Source organism: Pseudophryne corroboree, chromosome 7 (assembly GCF_028390025.1).
Source record: "Pseudophryne corroboree isolate aPseCor3 chromosome 7, aPseCor3.hap2, whole genome shotgun sequence".
NCBI classification, from domain to species: Eukaryota; Metazoa; Chordata; class Amphibia; order Anura; family Myobatrachidae; genus Pseudophryne; species Pseudophryne corroboree.
In genome coordinates, this window is record NC_086450.1 from 239,829,161 (window position 1) to 239,848,387 (window position 19,227).

At 46.7% G+C, this 19,227-nt stretch overlaps 1 protein-coding gene across 2 annotated transcripts in view; it reads left to right on the forward strand.

The window, feature by feature from the left end:
• Positions 1-19,227, forward strand: part of SLC49A4 (solute carrier family 49 member 4) — a 267,167-nt gene that overhangs the window by 239,940 nt on the left and 8,000 nt on the right. For both annotated transcript variants that reach the window (XM_063934048.1, XM_063934049.1), the window contains exon 8: positions 13,006-13,188. In XM_063934048.1, coding sequence (XP_063790118.1) covers positions 13,006-13,188 — 183 coding nt within the window. The remainder of the gene's footprint in view (positions 1-13,005; positions 13,189-19,227) is intronic.

A 19,227-nucleotide genomic window follows, 5' to 3' on the forward strand; every position in this document is an offset into this window, starting at 1 on the left:
GTCAAGAGACTTGTCTTCACATCAACATATTGGAACTAAGGGCCATATACAACGCCCTACGTGAAGCGGAGACCTTTCTTCGCGACCAACCGGTTCTGATCCAGTCAGACAACGTCACCGCAGTAAACCGCCAAGGCTGCACAAGGAGCAGAGTGACGATGGCGAAAGCCACCAGAATTCTTTGCTGGGCGGAGAATCATGTAAGAGCACTGTCAACAGTGTTCATTCCGGAAGTGTACAACTGGAAAGCAGACTTCCTCACCAGACATACGTCCTGGAGAGTGGAGACTTCATCAGGAAGTCTTCGCACAGATTGCAGTTCGGTGGGGACTGCCACAGATAGACAGGATGGCGTCCCGCCTCAACAAAAAGCTGCAGAGTTATTGCGCCTGGTCAAGAGACCCTCAGGCAGTAGCGGTAGACGCCCTAGTGACACCGTGGGTGTTCCAGTCAGTCTATGTATTTCCTCCTCTTCCTCTCATACCCTAGGGTTGAGAATAATAAGAAAAAGGAGGAGTGAGAACAATCCTCATTGTTCCAGATTAGCCACGAAGGATCTGGTATCCGGATCTGCAGGAAATGCGTACAGAAAATCCGTGGCCTCTTCCTCTAAGGCAGGACCTGTTGCAACAGGGCCCATGTCTGTTCCAAGACTTACCGCTGCTGCGTTTGACGGCATGGCGGTTGAACGCCGGATCCTAGCGGAAAAAGGCATTCCGGATGAGGTCATTCCTACGCTGATAAAGGCTAGGAAGGACGTGACATCTTAACATTATCACTGTATATGGTGAAAATATGTTTCTTGGTGTGAGGCCAGGAATGCTCCTACGGAAGAATTCCATCTGGGCCGTTTCCTTCACTTCCTACAAACTGGAGTGAATTTGGGCCTAAAACTTCGGCTCCATTAAGGTTCAGATTTCGGCCCTATCCATTTTCTTTCAAAAAGAGTTGGCTTCTCTACCAGAAGTTCAGACGTTTGTAAAAGGAGTGCTGCGTATTCAGCCTCCTTTTATTCCTCCGGTGGCACCTTGGGATCTTAACGTGGTGTTAAGTTTCCTAAAGTCACACTGGTTTGAACCACATAAAACGGCGGAGTTAAAATATCTCACGTGGAAGGTGGTCATGTTATTAGCCTTGGCTTCGGCTAGACGGGTGTCAGAATTAGCGGCTTTGTCACATAAAAGCCCCTATCTGGTTTTCCATATGGATAGAGCAGAATTGCGGACCCGTTTGCAATTTCTGCCGAAAGTGGTATCATCTTTTCATATGAACCAACCTATTGTGGTGCCTGTGGCTACTACTGACTTGGAGGATTCCGAGTTACTTGATGTGGTCAGGGCTTTAAATATTTACGTGGCCAGAACGGCTAGAGTCAGGAAAACTGAAGCGCTGTTTGTCCTGTATGCATCCAACAAGATTGGTGCCCCTGCTTCAAAGCAAACTATTGCTCGCTGGATTTGTAACACGTTTCAGCAAGCGCATTCTACGGCTGGATTGCCGTTACCAAAATCGGTCAAGGCCCATTCCACTAGGAAGGTGGGCGCTTCTTGGGCGGCTACCCGGGGGGTCTCGGCACTACAGCTGTGTCGAGCTGCTACTTGGTCGGGTTCAAAACTTTTGCAAAATTCTATATGTTTGATACCCTGGCTGAGGAGGACCTCATTTTTGCTCAATCGGTGCTGCAGAGTCATCCGCACTTTCCCGCCCGTTTGGGAGCTTTGGTATAATCCCCATGGTCCTTACGGAGTCCCCAGCATCCTCTAGGACGTTAGAGAAAATAAGATTTTACTTACCGGTAAATCTATTTCTCGTAGTCCGTAGAGGATGCTGGGCGCCCGTCCCAAGTGCGGACTTCTTCTGCAATACTTGTATATAGTTATTGCTTCAATAAGGGTTACGTTATAGTTGCATCGGTCTTGCACTGATGATATGTTGTTTTCATACTGTTAACTGGGTAGTTATCACAAGTTTTACGGTGTGATTGGTGTGGCTGGTATGAATCTTACCCTTGGATTAACAAAATCCTTTCCTTGTACTGTCCATCTCCTCTGGGCACAGTTTCTCTAACTGAGGTCTGGAGGAGGGGCATAGAGGGAGGAGCCAGTTCACACCAGGAACTAAATTCTTTCTTAAAGTGCCCATGTCTCCTGCGGAGCCCGTCTATCCCCATGGTCCTTACGGAGTCCCCAGCATCCTCTACGGACTACGAGAAATAGATTTACCGGTAAGTAAAATCTTATTTTTTCTAGTAAAATTTTTCTTAGAGTTTATTATTTTACTGGGAGGCTGCGCTCAGCGACATTTTCCTGCCTGCAGTTCCTGTACAACAGACGCTGACAGGGAGAGCTGTCCCTCCAAGCAACTCCAGCTATACTGTGCGGTACCAGGGGGTTGTAGAAGGGAAGTGGGGGGAGGCTATGTAAAGTCTGTGTAGTCTATTAAGGTACACAGACAGCACTGGTAGTTTCATTAGTTCTACCTCAAAAAGCGCTGTGTTGGCTCCAATCTCTCTGTCTCTCTGTGGCATACTTGGGGGGAAAACGGTGTCTGACATTTCCCTGTGTGTGTTTAATATCTCACATAGCCATGTCTAGGGACTCTGTCATATGCTGCAGAAGATGTTTCCTCTCAGGAGGGATCCATTCCATGACACCACACCTGAGCAGGTTGAGGAGGCTTACTTCACTGACAGTAAGAAAGCCTCGCTAACCTTCCCTGCGTCTGAAGAATTAAACGCTAGATTTGAAAAATCCTGGGAAAACCCGGAGAAAAAATTCCAGATCCCAAAAAGGGTTCTGGTTGATTTTCCCTTCCCTGGGGAATATAGGAATAAATGGGAAAACCCACCCATTGTGGACGCATCTGTCTCCAGACTGTCTAAAAAGGTGGTTTTACCTGTCCCATGCTCTACCGCGTTAAAAGAATTGGCTGATCGTAAGATAGACACTACGCTCAAATCCACTTACACAGCTTCAGGAGTGGCGTAAAGACCCACTATCGTCTTTGCATGGATTTCTAAAGCCATAGTAAAGTGGTCGAGCCCATTACTAGAGGATTTGGATACAATGGATAGAAGTGACATTGAATTGTTTTTATGTAACATCCAGGATTCTGCGGGGTTCATGGTGGAATCCATGAAGGACCTTGGTACGCTGACTGCACGGATATCTTCCATGTCGCTCTCAGCCCGCAGGGGACTCTGGCTACGCCAATGGTCTGCAGACGCGGAATCCAAGAGAAGTGTGGAGAACCTACCCTACACAGGTCAGGCTCTATTTGGGGAAGCGTTGGATGCGTGGATTTCCACAGCAACCGCGGGTAAGTCACCTTTCATTCCCTCTGCTAAAACTTCTACGAAGAAACCATTTCCTTCAGCTGTGCCGCAGTCATTTCGGACCGCTAAGGCAAAAAGGTCCAAGCCTCCTACCACTTTCTTTAGAGGTGGTCGGGCAAAATCCAAAAAGCCTGCACCCGCAGGCTCCCAGGACCAGAGACCTGCTTCTGGTTCCTAAAAATCCTCAGCATGACGGTGGACCTCAAAGCCTGGAGGATGGGCTGGTGGGTGCGAGACTCGGACGTTTCAGACACGTCTGGGTGTCGTCTGGTCTGGATCCCTGGGTACAGGATATTGTGTCCCAGGGGTACGGACTGGAGTTTCAAGAACTCTCGCCTCACCGATTCTTCAAATCAGGCTTGCCAGCTTTACTGACAGACAAGGATATCCTACAGGAAGCCATCCTAAGATTGGAACAGTCACAGGTCATTGTCCCAGTTCCACCTCATATGCAAAACAAGGGTTATTATTCAAACCTTTTTGTGGTACCGAAACCGGATGGTTCGGTCAGACCAATTTTGAACTTACCTGAGGGTGTTCAAATTCAAAATGGAGTCTCTCAGAGCAGTGATTTCAGATCTGGAGGAGGGAGAGTTTCTGGTATCCCTGGATATCACGGATGCGTACCTCCACATTCCGATTTGGCCGCCTCACCAGGCTTATCTCAGATTTGCACTGTTAAACAGTTACTATCAATTCCAGGCACTGCCATTCGGCCTCTCCACAGCACCGAGGGTGTTCGCCAAAGTGATGTCAGAGATGATGGTTCTCCTCCGCAGACAGGGGGTGAACATAATCCCATATCTGGACGATCTGCTGATAAAGGCATCGTCCATGGAGAAGTTGTTGCAGTCCATTGTTCTCATGACTCATCTGCTCAGGGAACACGGTTGGATCCTGAATATTCCAAAATCACATTTGGAGCCGACCAGGAGGTTGTCTTTTCTCGGAATGATCCTCGACACGGAAGTGCAGAGGATGTTTCTCCCGGAGGAGAAAGCGTTGGTGATGCAAACAATGGTCCGGGATGTCCTGAAGCCAGCCCGGGTTTCGGTTCAACAGTGCATTCGCCTTCTGGGGAAGATGGTGGCCTCTTACAAGGCTCTACAGTACGGAAGGTTTCATTCTCTGCCCTTCCAACTGGATCTCCTGGACAAGTGGTTGGAATCTCATCTACACATGCACCAGAGAATATGTCTGTCGCTGAAAGCCAGGATTTCACTCCTCTGGTGGCTGCAACTACCTGACCTTCTGAAGTGGGGCTGGGGCGCAGTCACTCGGGGAAACCTTCCAAGGACGGTGGTCAAACCTGAAATCCAGCCTTCCAATTAACATTCTGGAACTAAGAGCCATCTGCAGCGGTCTTTTCCAAGCCGCCCATCTTCTGCGTGATCGAGCCATTCTAGTGCAGTCGGACAATGTAACGATGGTGGCTTATATAAACCGACAGGGCGGAACGAAGAGCAGAGCTGCAATGTCAGAGGTAACCATCATCCTCTGGGCAGAAAAACACGCGTTGGCGCTGTCAGCAATCTTCATTCCGGGAATAGACAACTGGGAAGCGGACTTCCTCAGCAGACACGATCTCCATCCAGGAGAGTGGGGACTCCATCCGGAGGTGTTCGCGGAGGTAACAGATCTTTGGGGGGTACCTCAAATAGACATGATGGCCTCTCCTCTCAACAAGTAGCTTCGGTGGTATTGTTTCAGGTCGAGGGACCCACAAGCCATGGCGGTGGACGCCCTAGTGACTCCGTGGGTGTTCCAGTCGGTGTACGTGTTTCCTCCACTTCAACTCATTTCAAGAGTTCTAAAACTCATAAGGAGAACAAGAGTTCAGGCAATCCTCACTGCTCCGTACTAGACAAGAAGGGCTTGGTACACGGATCTTCTGGATCTACTGCTAGAAGAGCCGAGGCCTCTTCCTCTTTGGGAGGACCTGCTACAGCAGGGGCCGTTCGCTTATCAAGACTTACCGTGGCTACGTTTGACGGCATGGAGGTTGAACGCCAGATATTAGCTCGGAAGGGCATTCCGAATAAGGTTATTCCTACCCTGATACAGGCTAGGAAAGGAGTAACGTCTAAACATTACCATCATATTTGGAAAAAATATGTATCTTGGTGTGAGTCCAAGAAGTTTCCTACGGTGGAGTTTCAACTGAGACGTTTTTTTTCCTCTTTCTGCAAGCAGGTGTGGACATGGGCCTGCGTTTGGGATCCGTAAAGGTCCAGATTTCGTCCCTATCCATTTTCTTCCAGAAACAGTTGGCTTCTCTCCCTGAGGTTCGTACTTTTCTGGAAGGGATTCTGCACATCCAACCTCCCTTTGTGCCACCTACAGCGCCCTGGGATCTTAACGTGGTGTTACAGTTCCTCCAATCAGATTGGTTCGAGCCTCTACCGGAGGTTGAGGTCACATTTCTCACGTGGAAGGCTGTCACTTTCTTGGCCTTAGCTTCTGCTAGACGTGTGTCGGAGTTGGGGGCCTTGTCTTGTAAGAGCCCCTACTTGATCTTCCATGAAGATAGACCAGAGCTCCGGACACGTCGGGAGTTCCTTCTGAAGGTTGTGTCGGTATTTCATATCAACCAACCTATTGTGTTGCCAGTTGCTACTGACGCCTCAATTTCATCAAAGTCCTTAGATGTTGTAAGGGCTCTGAAAATTTACGTGAAGAGGACTGCTCGTCACAGAAAATCAGACTCTCTGTTTGTCCTGTATGATCCCAAGAGACTTGGGTGTCCTGCTTCTATGCAGACTATCTCTCGCTGGATCAGGTTCACTATCCAGCATGCGTATTTTACGGCAGGATTGCAGAGTCCTATGTCTGTTAAGGCCCACTCTATTCGTAAGGTGGCTTCTTCCTGGGCGGCTGCCCGGGGTGTATCGGCTTTACAGCTTTGCCAAGCGGCTACTTGTTCGGAGTCGAACACGTTTGCAAAGTTCTACAAGTTTGATACTTTGGCCGCTGAGGACCTGAAGTTTGGTCAATCAGTTTTGCAGGAGCCTCCGCGCTCTCCCTCCCATTCTGGGAGCTTTGGTACATCCCCATGGTACTAATGTGGACCCCAGCATCCTCTAGGACGTAAGAGAGAATGGTATTTTAATTACCTACCGGTAAATCCTTTTCTCGCAGTCCATAGAGGATGCTGGGCGCTCGCCTAGCGCTTCGTGATCCTGCAGTGGTTACTTAGTTCAGTACTGCTCAGTTCTTGGTTAAGTACTGTTTTGTTACTTGGTTACGTAATATTGTTCAGCCGCTGCCGATGTTTCAAGCTGGTTAGCTTGGTTTGCCTTGTGTGTGTGAGCTGGTGTGAATCCACTATCTGTGTAAAATCCTTCTCTCGAAGTTGTCCATCTCCTTGGGCACAGTTTCTAGACTGAGTCTGGTAGGATGGGCATAGAGGGAGGAACCAGCCCAGACTCTCAAACTCTTAAAGTGCCAGTGGCTCCTAGTGGACCCGTCTATACCCCCATGGTACTAATGTGGACCCCAGCATCCTCTACAGACTACGAGAAAAGGATTTACCGGTAGGTAATTCAAATCCTATTTTCTCTGACGTCCTAGTGGATGCTGGGAACTCCGTAAGGACCATGGGGAATAGACGGGCTCCGCAGGAGACTGGGTACTCTAAAAAAAAGATTAGGTACTATCTGGTGTGCACTGGCTCCTCCCTCTATGCCCCTCCTCCAGACCTCAGTTAGAATCTGTGCCCGGCCAGAGCTGGGTGCTCCTAGTGGGCTCTTCTGAGCTTACTAGAAAAGAAAGTATTTTTAGGTTTTTTATTTTCAGTGAGTTTCTGCTGGCAACAGACTCACTGCTACATGGGACTAAGGGGAGAGAAGCAAACCTACCTGCTTGCAGCTAGCTTGTGCTTCTTAGGCTACTGGACACCATTAGCTCCAGAGGGTTCGAACACAGGCACCTGTCCTCGATCGTCCGTTCCCGGAGCCGCGCCGCCGTCCCCCTCGCAGAGCCAGAAGAACAGAAGCTGGAAGACGTCAAAATCGGCGGCTGAAGACTCCTGTCTTCATTAAGGTAGCGCACAGCACCGCAGCTGTGCGCCATTGCTCCCAGCACACTTACACACTCCGGTCACTGTAGGGTGCAGGGCGCTGGGGGGAGCGCCCTGGGCTGCAATTGAGATACCTTTTGGCACAAAATCATACATATATACAGTCTAGCACTGTATATATGTAAAAAACCCCGCCATTATTATACACTGAAAGCGGGACAGAAGCCCGCCACTGAGGGGGCGGGGCCTTCTTAGCACACCAGCGCCATTTTCCCTTCACAGCTCCGCTGGAAGCACGCTCCCCAGGCTCTCCCCTGCAGTATCCAGGTACAAGACGGGTTAAAAAGAGAGGGGGGGCACATAAATTTAGGCGCAAATCGATACAGACAAGCAGCTATTGGGAAAATCACTTATTAGCAGTGTAAATCCCTATGTTATATAGCGCTGTGGTGTGTGCTGGCATACTCTCTCTCTGTCTCCCCAAAGGACTTTGTGGGGTCCTGTCCTCAGTCTGAGCATTCCCTGTGTGTGTGCGGTGTGTCGGTACGGCTGTGTCGACATGTTTGATGAGGACGGTTACGTGGAGGCGGAGCAAGGGCAGATAAGTGTGGTATCGCCCCCGTCGTGGCCGACACCAGATTGGATGGATATGTGGAAGGTCTTAAATCTTAAATGACAATGTAAACTCCTTACATAAAAGGTTTGATGACGCTGCAGCCTTGGGACAGCCGGGGTCTCAGCCCGCCCCTGCCCAGGCGACTCAGAAACCGTCTGGGGCTCATAAACGCCCTCTAGCTCAGATGGTTGACACTGATGCCGACACGGAGTCCGACTCCAGTGTCGACGATGATGAGGCACATTTACAGTCTAAAATGACTAAGGCCATCCGATACATGATTATTGCAATGAAAGATGTATTACACATTTCTGAGAGTAACCCGGTTAATACCAAAAGGGTTTATATGTTTGGGGAGAAAAAGCAGCCAGTGACTTTTCCCCCATCTGATGAATTAAATGAATTGTGTGAAGAAGCGTGGAGTTCCCCTGATAAGAAACTAGTGATTTCTAAGAGGTTACTGATGGCGTACCCTTTCCCACCAACGGACAGGTTACGTTGGGAAACATCCCCTAGGGTGGACAAGGCGCTGACACGCTTATCTAAAAAGGTGGCCCTGCCGTCTCAGGATACGGCCGCCCTAAAGGAGCCTGCGGATAGAAAGCAGGAAGCTATCCTGAAGTCAGTGTATACACACTCTGGTACTCTACTGAGACCTGCTATTGCTTCAGCCTGGATGTGTAGTGCTGTAGCAGCGTGGACAGATACTCTGTTAGACGACATAGATTCCCTCGACAGAGATACTGTTTTGCTAACCCTGGGCCATATCAAAGACGTCGTCTTATATATGCGAGATGCTCAGAGGGACATTTGCCTGCTGGGATCTAGAATTAATGCTATGTCCATTTCTGCCAGGAGGGTCTTATGGACTCGGCAATGGACAGGAGATGGTGATTCTAAAAAACACATGGAGGTTTTACCTTATAAGGGTGAGGAATTGTTTGGGGACGGTCTGTCGGACCTCGTGTCTACAGCGACAGCTGGAAAGTCCACTTTCTTGCCTCAGGTTTCCTCACAGCCTAAGAAAGCACCGTATTATCAAATGCAGTCCTTTCGTTCCCAAAAAGGCAAGAGGGTCAGGGGTGCATCCTTTCTTGCCAGAGGCAGGGGTCGAGGTAAGAAGCTGCACCATGCAGCCAGTTCCCAGGAACAAAAGTCCTCCCCTGCTTCCACTAAGTCCACCGCATGACGTTGGGGCTCCACAGGTGGAGCCAGGTGCGGTGTGGGCGCGTCTCCGAAACTTCAGCAGCCAGTGGGTTCGCTCACAGGTGGATCTCTGGGCTATACAAATTGTATCTCAGGGATACAAACTGGAATTCGAAGAGACTCCCCCCCCCCCCCCCCGCAGTTACCTCAAATCAGCCTTGCCAGCTTCCCCCATGGAAAGGGAGGTAGTGCTGGCGGCAATTCACAAGCTGTACCTTCAGCAAGTGATTGTCAGGGTCCCCCTCCTTCAACAGGGAAGGGGTTACTATTCCACAATGTTTGTGGTACCGAAACTGGACGGTTCGGTGAGACCCATTCTGAATTTAAAATCCTTGGACACTTATATAAAGAAATTCAAGTTCAAAATGCAAGCCTGGAAGAGGGGGATTTTATGGTGTCGCTGGACATCAAAGATGCTTACTTGCATGTCCCCATTTACCCACCTCACCAGGAGTACCTCAGATTTGTGGTACAGGACTGTCATTACCAATTCCAGACGTTGCCGATTGGCCTGTCCACGGCACCGAGAATATTTACCAAGGTAATGGCTGAAATGATGATACTCCTTCGGCAGAAGGGAGTTATAATTATCCCGTACTTGGACGATCTCCTCATAAAGGCGAGGTCCAGGGAGCAGTTGTTGATCAGCGTAACACTCTCTCAGGAAGTGTTACTACAGCACGGTTGGATTCTAAATGTTCCAAAGTCGCAGCTGATTCCTACGACGCGTCTGCTTTTCCTGGGCATGATTCTGGACACAGAACAGAAGAAGGTGTTTCTCCCGGTGGAGAAGGCCCAGGAATTAGCATCTCTGGTCAGGGACCTCCTGAAACCAAAACAGGTATCGGTGCATCACTGCACGCGAGTCCTGGGAAAGATGGTGGCTTCATACGAAGCCATTCCCTTCGGCACGTTCCATGCGAGGATCTTTCAGTGGGATCTGTTGGACAAGTGGTCCGGATCGCATCTTCAGATGCATCGGCTGATCACCCTGTCCCCAAGGGCCAGGGTGTCTCTTCTGTGGTGGCTGCAGAGTGCTCACCTTCTCGTGGGCCGCAGGTTCGGCATACAGGACTGGGTCCTGGTGACCACGGATGCAAGCCTCCGAGGGTGGGGGGCAGTCACTCAGGGAAGAAACTTCCAAGGGCTGTGGTCAAGTCTGGAGACTTCTCTACACATAAATATGCTGGAACTAAGGGCCATTTACAACGCCCTGAGTCAAGCAGAGCCTTTGCTTCAAAACCGGCCAGTGCTGATTCAGTCGGACAACATCACGGCGGTCGCCCATGTAAACCGCCAGGGCGGCACAAGAAGCAGGATGGCAATGGCGGAAGCCACAAATATTCTTCGATGGGCGGAGAATCACGTGCAAGCACTATCAGCAGTGTTCATTCCGGGAGTGGACAACTGGGAAGCAGACTTCCTCAGCAGACACGACCTCCACCCGGGAGAGTGGGGACTTCATCAAGAAGTTTTCCAACTGATTGCAAACCGATGGGAACTGCCACAGGTGGACATGATGGCGTCCCGCCTCAACAAAATGCTAAAACGTTATTGCGCCAGGTCAAGGGACCCTCAGGCGATAGCTGTGGACGCCCTAGTGACACCGTGGGTGTACCAGTCGGTATATGTGTTTTCTCCTCTTCCTCTCATACTAAAGGTGCTGAGAATAGTAAGAAAGAGAGGAATAAGAACAATACTCATTGTTCCGGACTGGCCAAGAAGGACTTGTTACCCGGAACTGCAAGAAATGCGCACAGAGGACCCATGGCCTCTGCCTCTCAGACAGGACTTGTTGCAACAAGGGCCCTGTCTGTTCCAAGACTTACCGCGGCTGCGTTTGACGGCATAGCGGTTGAACGCCGGATCCTAGCGGAAAAAGGCATTCCAGATGTAGTTATTCCTACGCTGATAAAAGCTAGGAAAGACGTGACAGCAAAACATTATCACCGTATATGGCGGAAGTATGTTGCTTGGTGTGAGGCCAGGAAGGCCCCTACGGAGGAATTCCAGCTGGGTCGATTCCTGCACTTCCTACAGTCAGGGGTGACTATGGTCCTAAATTTGGGGTCCATAAAGGTCCAGATTTCGGCCCTATCCATTTTCTTTCAAAGAGAACTGGCTTCACTGCCTGAGGTTCAGACTTTTGTAAAGGGAGTGCTGCATATCCAGCCCCCTTTTGTGCCACCAGTGGCACCCTGGGATCTTAAAGTTGTGTTGGATTTCCTGAAATCACACTGGTTTGAGCCACTTAAAACCGTGGAACTAAAATATCTCACGTGGAAAGTTGTCATGCTGTTGGCCTTGGCATCGGCTAGGCGTGTGTCGGAATTGGCTGCTTTGTCATGTAAAAGCCCATATCTGATCTTCCATATGGACAGGGCAGAATTGAGGACTCGTCCCCAATTTCTCCCAAAGGTGGTGTCATCGTTTCATTTAAACCAACCCATTGTGGTGCCTGCGGCTACTAGGGACTTGGAGGACAAGTTGCTGGACGTAGTCAGGGCTTGGAAGATATATGTTTCCAGAACGGCTGGAGTCAGGAAGACTGACTCGCTGTTTATCTTGCATGCACCCAACAAGCTGGGTGCTACTGCTTCAAAGCAAACTATTGCTCGCTGGATCTGTAGCACGATTCAGCAGGCTCATTCTGCGGCTGGATTGCCGCATCCAAAATCGGTAAAAGCCCATTCAACGAGGAAGGTGGGCTCTTCTTGGACGGCTGCCCGAGGGGTCTCGGTATTACAGCTTTGCCGAGCTGCTACTTGGTCGGGTTCAAACACATTTGCAAAGTTCTACAAGTTTGATACCCTGGCTGAGGAGGACCTTGTGTTTGCTCATTCGGTGCTGCAGAGTCATCCGCACTCTCCCGCCCGTTTGGGAGCTTTGTTATAATCCCCATGGTCCTTACGGAGTTCCCAGCACCCACTAAGACGTCAGAGAAAATAAGAATTTACTCACCGGTAATTCTATATCTCGTAGTCCGTAGTGGATGCTGGGCGCCCGTCCCAAGTGCGGACTCTCTGCAATACGTGTATATAGTTATTGCTTAACTAAGGGTTATTGTTATGAGCCATCCGTTTAGTGAGGCTCAGTTGTTGTTCATACTGTTAACTGGGTAAGGTTATCACAAGTTGTACGGTGTGATTGGTGTGGCTGGTATGAGTCTTACCCTGGATTCAAATTTTCCTTTCCTTGTAATGTCAGCTCTTCCGGGCACAGTTTCCCTAACTGAGGTCTGGAGGAGGGGCATAGAGGGAGGAGCCAGTGCACACCAGATAGTACCTAATCTTTTTTTAGAGTGCCCAGTCTCCTGCGGAGCCCGTCTATTCCCCATGGTCCTTACGGAGTTCCCAGCATCCACTACGGACTACGAGAAATAGCATTACCGGTGAGTAAATTCTTATTTTTAACTATAGGTAACATTTTGCATTTCAATGGTGTTGACATTGTTGCAGCCCCTCCTGGTTTGCGGAATTCCTACACACTGTATCCTATCACTCTCATATGTGTATTTATAATGTCATACTATCTTAAATTTCCAAACACAATTTGTAACCCAAATATAATAGTCTGAGATGTGCAGCCAGCGGCGAGATTTCAGCAGTGTAGCCACTAGTTTTAAAGCAGCAAAAAATTTTTTAAAAAAATAATGCAAAAAGGGGTTAGTTTTGACTTTAAATAAACTGCCAATTTTAATCTAGGGTGTTTATCACTGAAATCTCGCTGCTGATAGCATCTTGAAGACTATTCTATTTGGTCAGTGCCTCTAACCTCTACAGGACATTTTGATTCTATTGTTCATAGATTTGTGTTGTGTGTTTGATACAGCGACTCTATATTCCTCATGCATCCTGGCCGGTGTGTTCCTGAATAGTGCGGTGCCAATTTTCTTTGAGATGTTTGTGGAAACTGTATATCCTGTCCCGGAGGGAATAGCTTGTGGATTTGCCACTTTTTTGAGTAACGTCTTCACAGGACTTTTGTTGGTGTTTTTAACTTTTTATCACACAGGTAAGTTCTTCATTCATTTACTATATTTTCCATGGTGGCTCAAATCACTGTTTGCAAGGTTGGTTCCACTTGGCATGCATGAGATCTAGCTACTCTCACAAAATCTCACATGCAGCCCAGAGCTGCAGCCGCCACAGTGCTGTCCGTGGCTGTGGTGTATGGGCAATGACAACTGCAGCTCTCGAAATCGATAGCTGTAGGTGTCGGAATGGTCAGTGCTACTGATCGTTCATACATTGCCCTGCATATTGGCGTGCTATCTTTTAGATAGCAGCGCCAATATGTCATTCAGCACGAACCGCCACACTAATACATGACCCACCCACATAAACTTCAGTGTTTCCCTATCTAATTACATTCTCTCTGTACAGTACACGTAACATCGCATATCTTGTCTTTACTCTCACACGCTCCTGACACTTAGCCAACATTGCGGGGTGATCATATCATACAACCCATTAAGAACCTAGCAATCTAGTGAACCATTATGTAACAGGTAGCATCTGTCCTTGTGTATCAATGCCTATTTCCCCATAGATTGTAAGCTTGCAAGCAGGTCCTTCCTACCTCTATGTCTGTCTGTTTTTACCCAGTTTTGTTCTTTTACTGTTCTAATTGTAAAGCGCAACGGAATATGCTGCGCTATATAAGAAACTGTTAATAAATTAACAATAAATGGGGGGGGGGGGAATCGATATCGGTGCACATAACGTGCCCTGATACCATTTCTCCCTTATATTGACATTTCTTCCTCCTTATCACACATTATTCAGTCACACAGCTGAGCGCATCATCACCCCTGGTTACCATTCCGTAGAGCTAAACCTCTTTGCAATCCCTGAATCATTTTTTTTTTTTTTTTTTACCAGCTAGAGAGCACAGTTTACCCATTTGCTTATTATATCCCTGTTTATTAATATTTGGTATTATCATGCAGTTGGATTTGAACACTTAAACTGTACCTTCCCGGTGCTCAAGGTGTAATGCAGTAGAGCTAGGATGTCTGTGACCAGGAACCATATCTACATAGATAGGCTTAATCTACTACTAAAGTCACCTATTATTATTTTTTTAAACATTTTTATTTTCTTTATTGAAGCATGACATCTACATGTAAGTAATCAAACAATACAATTAAAACACACATTAAGAGCATTTATCCAATCATAGCGATATTAAGTTATTTACATGGTGTCAATATGTCTTGGGGATGGATGTTCTGCGCAACCCTGCTATCCTGACCTGTTGCTGCGAGAGCTGCTGGTGGTGATGGGCTTTCCGGGACCGGTGCGTGCTAGCTTATAATAGGTCTGTGTGCTCCCTGCGCTCATCTTGGGGATGGTGTGAGTGGGTATCTGTGAGCAAATGGTATATCTGAATGTTTTCACATGCAAAGTTTGTCTTGATAGTTTTTTAGCACTGTGACTCTAACAGAGTATGTGATAATGTTACAAACAGTGTGTAGGACAATGCAGATTAGATAAAGAATACAATATTGTAAGTACAGAAACAAGTGAGGTATATGCAATGTTTCAAACGCATGAAATATAACATGAAAAGAACAAGGTACCATTCAGCTTGTTGTGCACAATGTGAAGTATAGAGAGAGTCCGTTTTACATCCTTATGTGGATGGATTTAGTATTCTGCCAGTCCCAATTCCCTGATGCGTGGACTGGGTTAGTCTGTCTACAATTGCAGGTTAAAGAGCTCTGGGGATGATCAGGTTGGGGGTTGTGTCGTAATTCTGTTTTGAATTAAGCCCTGTGTCTCTGAGCTCATCCTCTGCTTGCTACCAAAGCAGCTCTGATCCACTGTTATAGGTCAGTGGGATTTAGCAGTCACCATATGGGAGGTGCTGCAGTCAGCATTTCCACACACATTCAGAGGTAAGCGATTCCAGGTGCCTGGGATGGAATATAGCGGTGGAAGCAACTAAACCTCTTACAAGGCACCTCGAGGAGCCTGTAACAGACAGTTACGGATGGTAAGATGAAAATCCTATAGCCAATCTGGTTCCAAATCATTCCGTAATCTGGCTCTTTCACATGAGATTCAAGATGATTAAGGATAGGCAAAATCAGATGCTGGAACACAATGGACAGCACTACCCGAATGATGTTGAAAAGTATCATAAATTGAATCTCATGTGAAAGAGCCAGATTACGGAATGAGTTGGAAGCAGATGGGCTATAGGATTTTCATCTTACTATCCGTAACTGTCTGTGATACTTTTCAACATCATTCGGTTAGTGCTGTCCATTGTGTTCCAGCATCTGATTTTGCCTATCCTTAATCATCTTGAATCTCATGTGAAAGAGCCAGATTACGGAATGATTTGGAACCAGATGGGCTATAGGATTTTCATCTTACTATCCGTAACTGTCTGTGATACTTTTCAACATCATTCGGTTAGTGCTGTCCATTGTGTTCCAGCATCTGATTTTGCCTATCCTTAATCATCAGCTATGAGGCCTCAGTGTAGCTTAATGGCTGCAACAAACACTGATGTAGTCAATTGCATGGTGACATTTTAGGATGCTTGATATTTTGTCTTTAATTTTGTCTAAGAGTTCTATTCTGTATTGATCTTGCAGGGTTTAGGAACACAGTCTGTGCTTCATTTTTACAAACACACAGTCGTTTTGCCTCTTAATGCTGGATCTTTGAAATGGATACAGATTCACTTGAATATATGATTCATTTTAATGTTGTAATAAAATATATAATTACATGCAAATGATTTAAGGCTGTTATAGTGAGCAGTGAAAAGCACATAATAAAAATACATATAAAGCCAATTGAGTATATTCTGGGCAAATCCACCTCCTCCTTTTGGCTGAACTTCACCTCACCTGTCTGTGCCGAATCTTTGTGTCAGCAGAGATTAATTAACCAACCTTCAAGTGGTCGTGGAAAGGTTTCTACTAGTTCCTATCTACGTGCTGTCTGAGCACTACAAAAGTCTGCTTATAATAGTTTTTTCTTTTACTGCTCATAAGTGTATATTTTTCAGAGCCTTATAGATTGTTCCCTGTATCTGAAAGCTATAATGGTAATTTCGGTATTTGAAGAGCTTTCTGTTGCATGGATATTCTACCCATAATTCCTAGAGTGACTTGTAAACTTTCATCCTCTTTTCTGTAGGATAATGCTGGCATACACTAGCTGGCAGAATGGGAATACCTCTGTTTATAAGATTCTTTTATTTTACTCTATTCTTTATATTGCAAAGCCCTTACTCTCTGTATAACCCAGAGGTGAGAGCAAGCACATATCTAGTAGTGTCATGCCAAGATTATTCTATATGTGTCTGTAAATAGTGATTAATTGCACTATTATTAGATTATAAATTTCATTATAGGTTTAAACTGTTTTAAAAGGCCTATAATTCTGAGATCTCCATCTTGTAATCCTGTATAGATTGATGTACCCTTGTCTAGAATTGCAAGCACTAAAGAAATCTATATGACATTTGAAATTCCTTGCTTGGATATCTTATAAATGTCTGTAATGTGGTAATGACCATTTTACATTTTTAATCTTTTCTTTCTTACAATGGGATCTTGTTCAGTGAGGCCTTCCATTAGGTGCTACACATCTTGCACACTACATTATATGATCTAACAGAAGATTTCAGAAAATGTAACATTTAGGGCCAGTTATTTTGACCATTCAGTACTTTATTATGTCCACACTGGGACACACAATAGACAACTGTAAATTACATAAAATTGATGTTGTAAAGCAGTGCTTAACCTAGGCTAAGAATTCCACCAAGGAATGTTTCATGTACCGAACTACTTAAGGAAATTAGGTGGTTTGGCTTATAAAGAAATCCTAGAACCAGCTTTTGCTGGTAGATTCACAAGAAACTTACAAAAGAACACCACTTTTCACTTTTTTTCTGTATAATCTTTACCATTCACAAGAAACTTGATTCAGTAAGCAGGACAGGAAGATAATTTTTTTATGCCTTCAGCAATGGGGTTCTTTTCAAAAGACTACAAAACAATCCAGGTAGAATATTTGAGCTGATAAATTTCCTTATCTGGAACCTATGATGATCTATCCATCATTATACAGGCAACCTAGACCTATAGTTATTTCTTAGGAGGAGGTTATTCCTTCAACTATCTGACAAACAGAGTGCAGGCCATCGTCGAAGAATGATTGTTGTCATTCCACCTGCTAGGTGGCTGTTGGATTAAGTGCATAGAATATATGCTACACCAAGAATACTTTTGTATCGATCATCAGGTAGCCATTGGCTGTTCAATTCTTGATTTTGTTCTTTTCTATAAATAAGCCAATAAATTATGCATTATGGTTGACCAAATACACAACGTCACTCAACATTAATTACCTTAATAATCATGAGTAGAGAGAAAACATGTAAACATAGTTTCTCTTACGTCCTAGAGGATGCTGGGTTTCCGTTTAGTACCATGGGGTAAAGATGGGTCCACTAGGAGCCATGGGCACTCTAAGAGTTTAATAGTGTGGACTGGCTCCTCCCTCTATGCCCCTCCTACCAGACTCAGTTTAGAAAATGTGCCCGGAGGAGCCAGTCACAGCTAGGGGAGCTCCTGGGAGTTGTATTAGTTTTTTTTGTTTTTGTTTTAATACAGTAAATTAGGTACAGGAAGGCGGCTGGCAACAGCCTTCCTGCTTCGTGGGACTTAGGGGGCGAGTAGGAACCAACTGTTGAAGTTAATGGTCCTCTATTCCACTGACAGGACACTGAGCTCCTGAGGGTGCTGATCACAAGGCGACCGCTCACTCCCGCAGCACGGCCGCCACCCGCTAACAGAGCCAGAGAAAGAAGAGAGGTGGTTACAGGGCCGGCGGGTCGCTGGTGAGACAGGTGGCACAAGGGTGGTAGCGCAGCTCTGACAGGCTGCGCTCCAGGAAGGCTCAGCAACACACTGTGTAGGCGCTTTGAAGGGCGTCCTGAGCCAGCGCGGATAACCCTACACTGGTCAAGCAGCTAATAGGGGCTAATCCCACTGTTGGCAATAAAATCTTCAGGCCAGTATAAACAATTTGTGTGGGAAGCCGCGGGGCTTCTCAGAGTGGATCCAGCACTCACCAGCGTCATTTTCTCCCTGCAGATCATAGGAACACGCTGGCAGGGAGCGCTGCCCTCCACATAACTCCAGCTATCCTCTGCAGTACCAGGGTGTTATAGACAAGGGGAGAGTGTGTTAGTAGTACTAATTAACCTATTAAGGTTGGTTATCCAGCGCCGGGCTTTTATCATAATAACTGCCTACAGGGGTGCTGTGTGGCTGGCTCCTTATACTCTGTGACTCTCTTGACGGTTCTCTGGGGGAAACTGGATGTCATTTTCTTATGTGTGTAAGTGTGTATATCTCACATTACCTTGTCTAAGGACTCTGTGTCCTGTGCTGCAGAATGTGTATCTTCTCCTGAGGAGTCTATTCCATGTACTCAGGACTGCAATGTACTTTTCCAGCCTTCTGAATCAGGACCCCCATGGGTGGATTCTTTGAGGGGAATGATATCCCAGATTTCAGAAGGATGTCAAATAATGAGAAAGAAACACAGTTTTTGAGAAAATCTGTAGAGGGTTTGACATTCTCAGCCCCCCCACTGCTTTGTCTAAGACCCCCCCCCCCCCCCACACACACACACACACACACACACCACAAAAAAGTACACTTGCCCAGATAATGCAAGCCGACACTGATACCAGCTCTGATACAGGGGACGGTGATGGGGATATGCAGGGGGGGATGCATCACCTCCTAAGGGGGTGCAACTAATGATTGAAGCCATTAGGGACATTTTACATATTACTGAGAAGGTACCTGAGCAGGTAGAGGAATCTTTTTTTTTTTTTTTTTTTTTTTTTTTTACAGAAAGTAAGAAATCCTCGCTTACCTTCCCGGATTCTAAGGAGTTAAACTCTTTGTTTGAAAAATCCTGGGAAAACCCAGAGAAAAAATTCCAGATCCCAAAAAGGGTTCTCATTGCTTTCCCTTGCCCTGAAGAGGACAGAAAAAAGTGGGAAAAC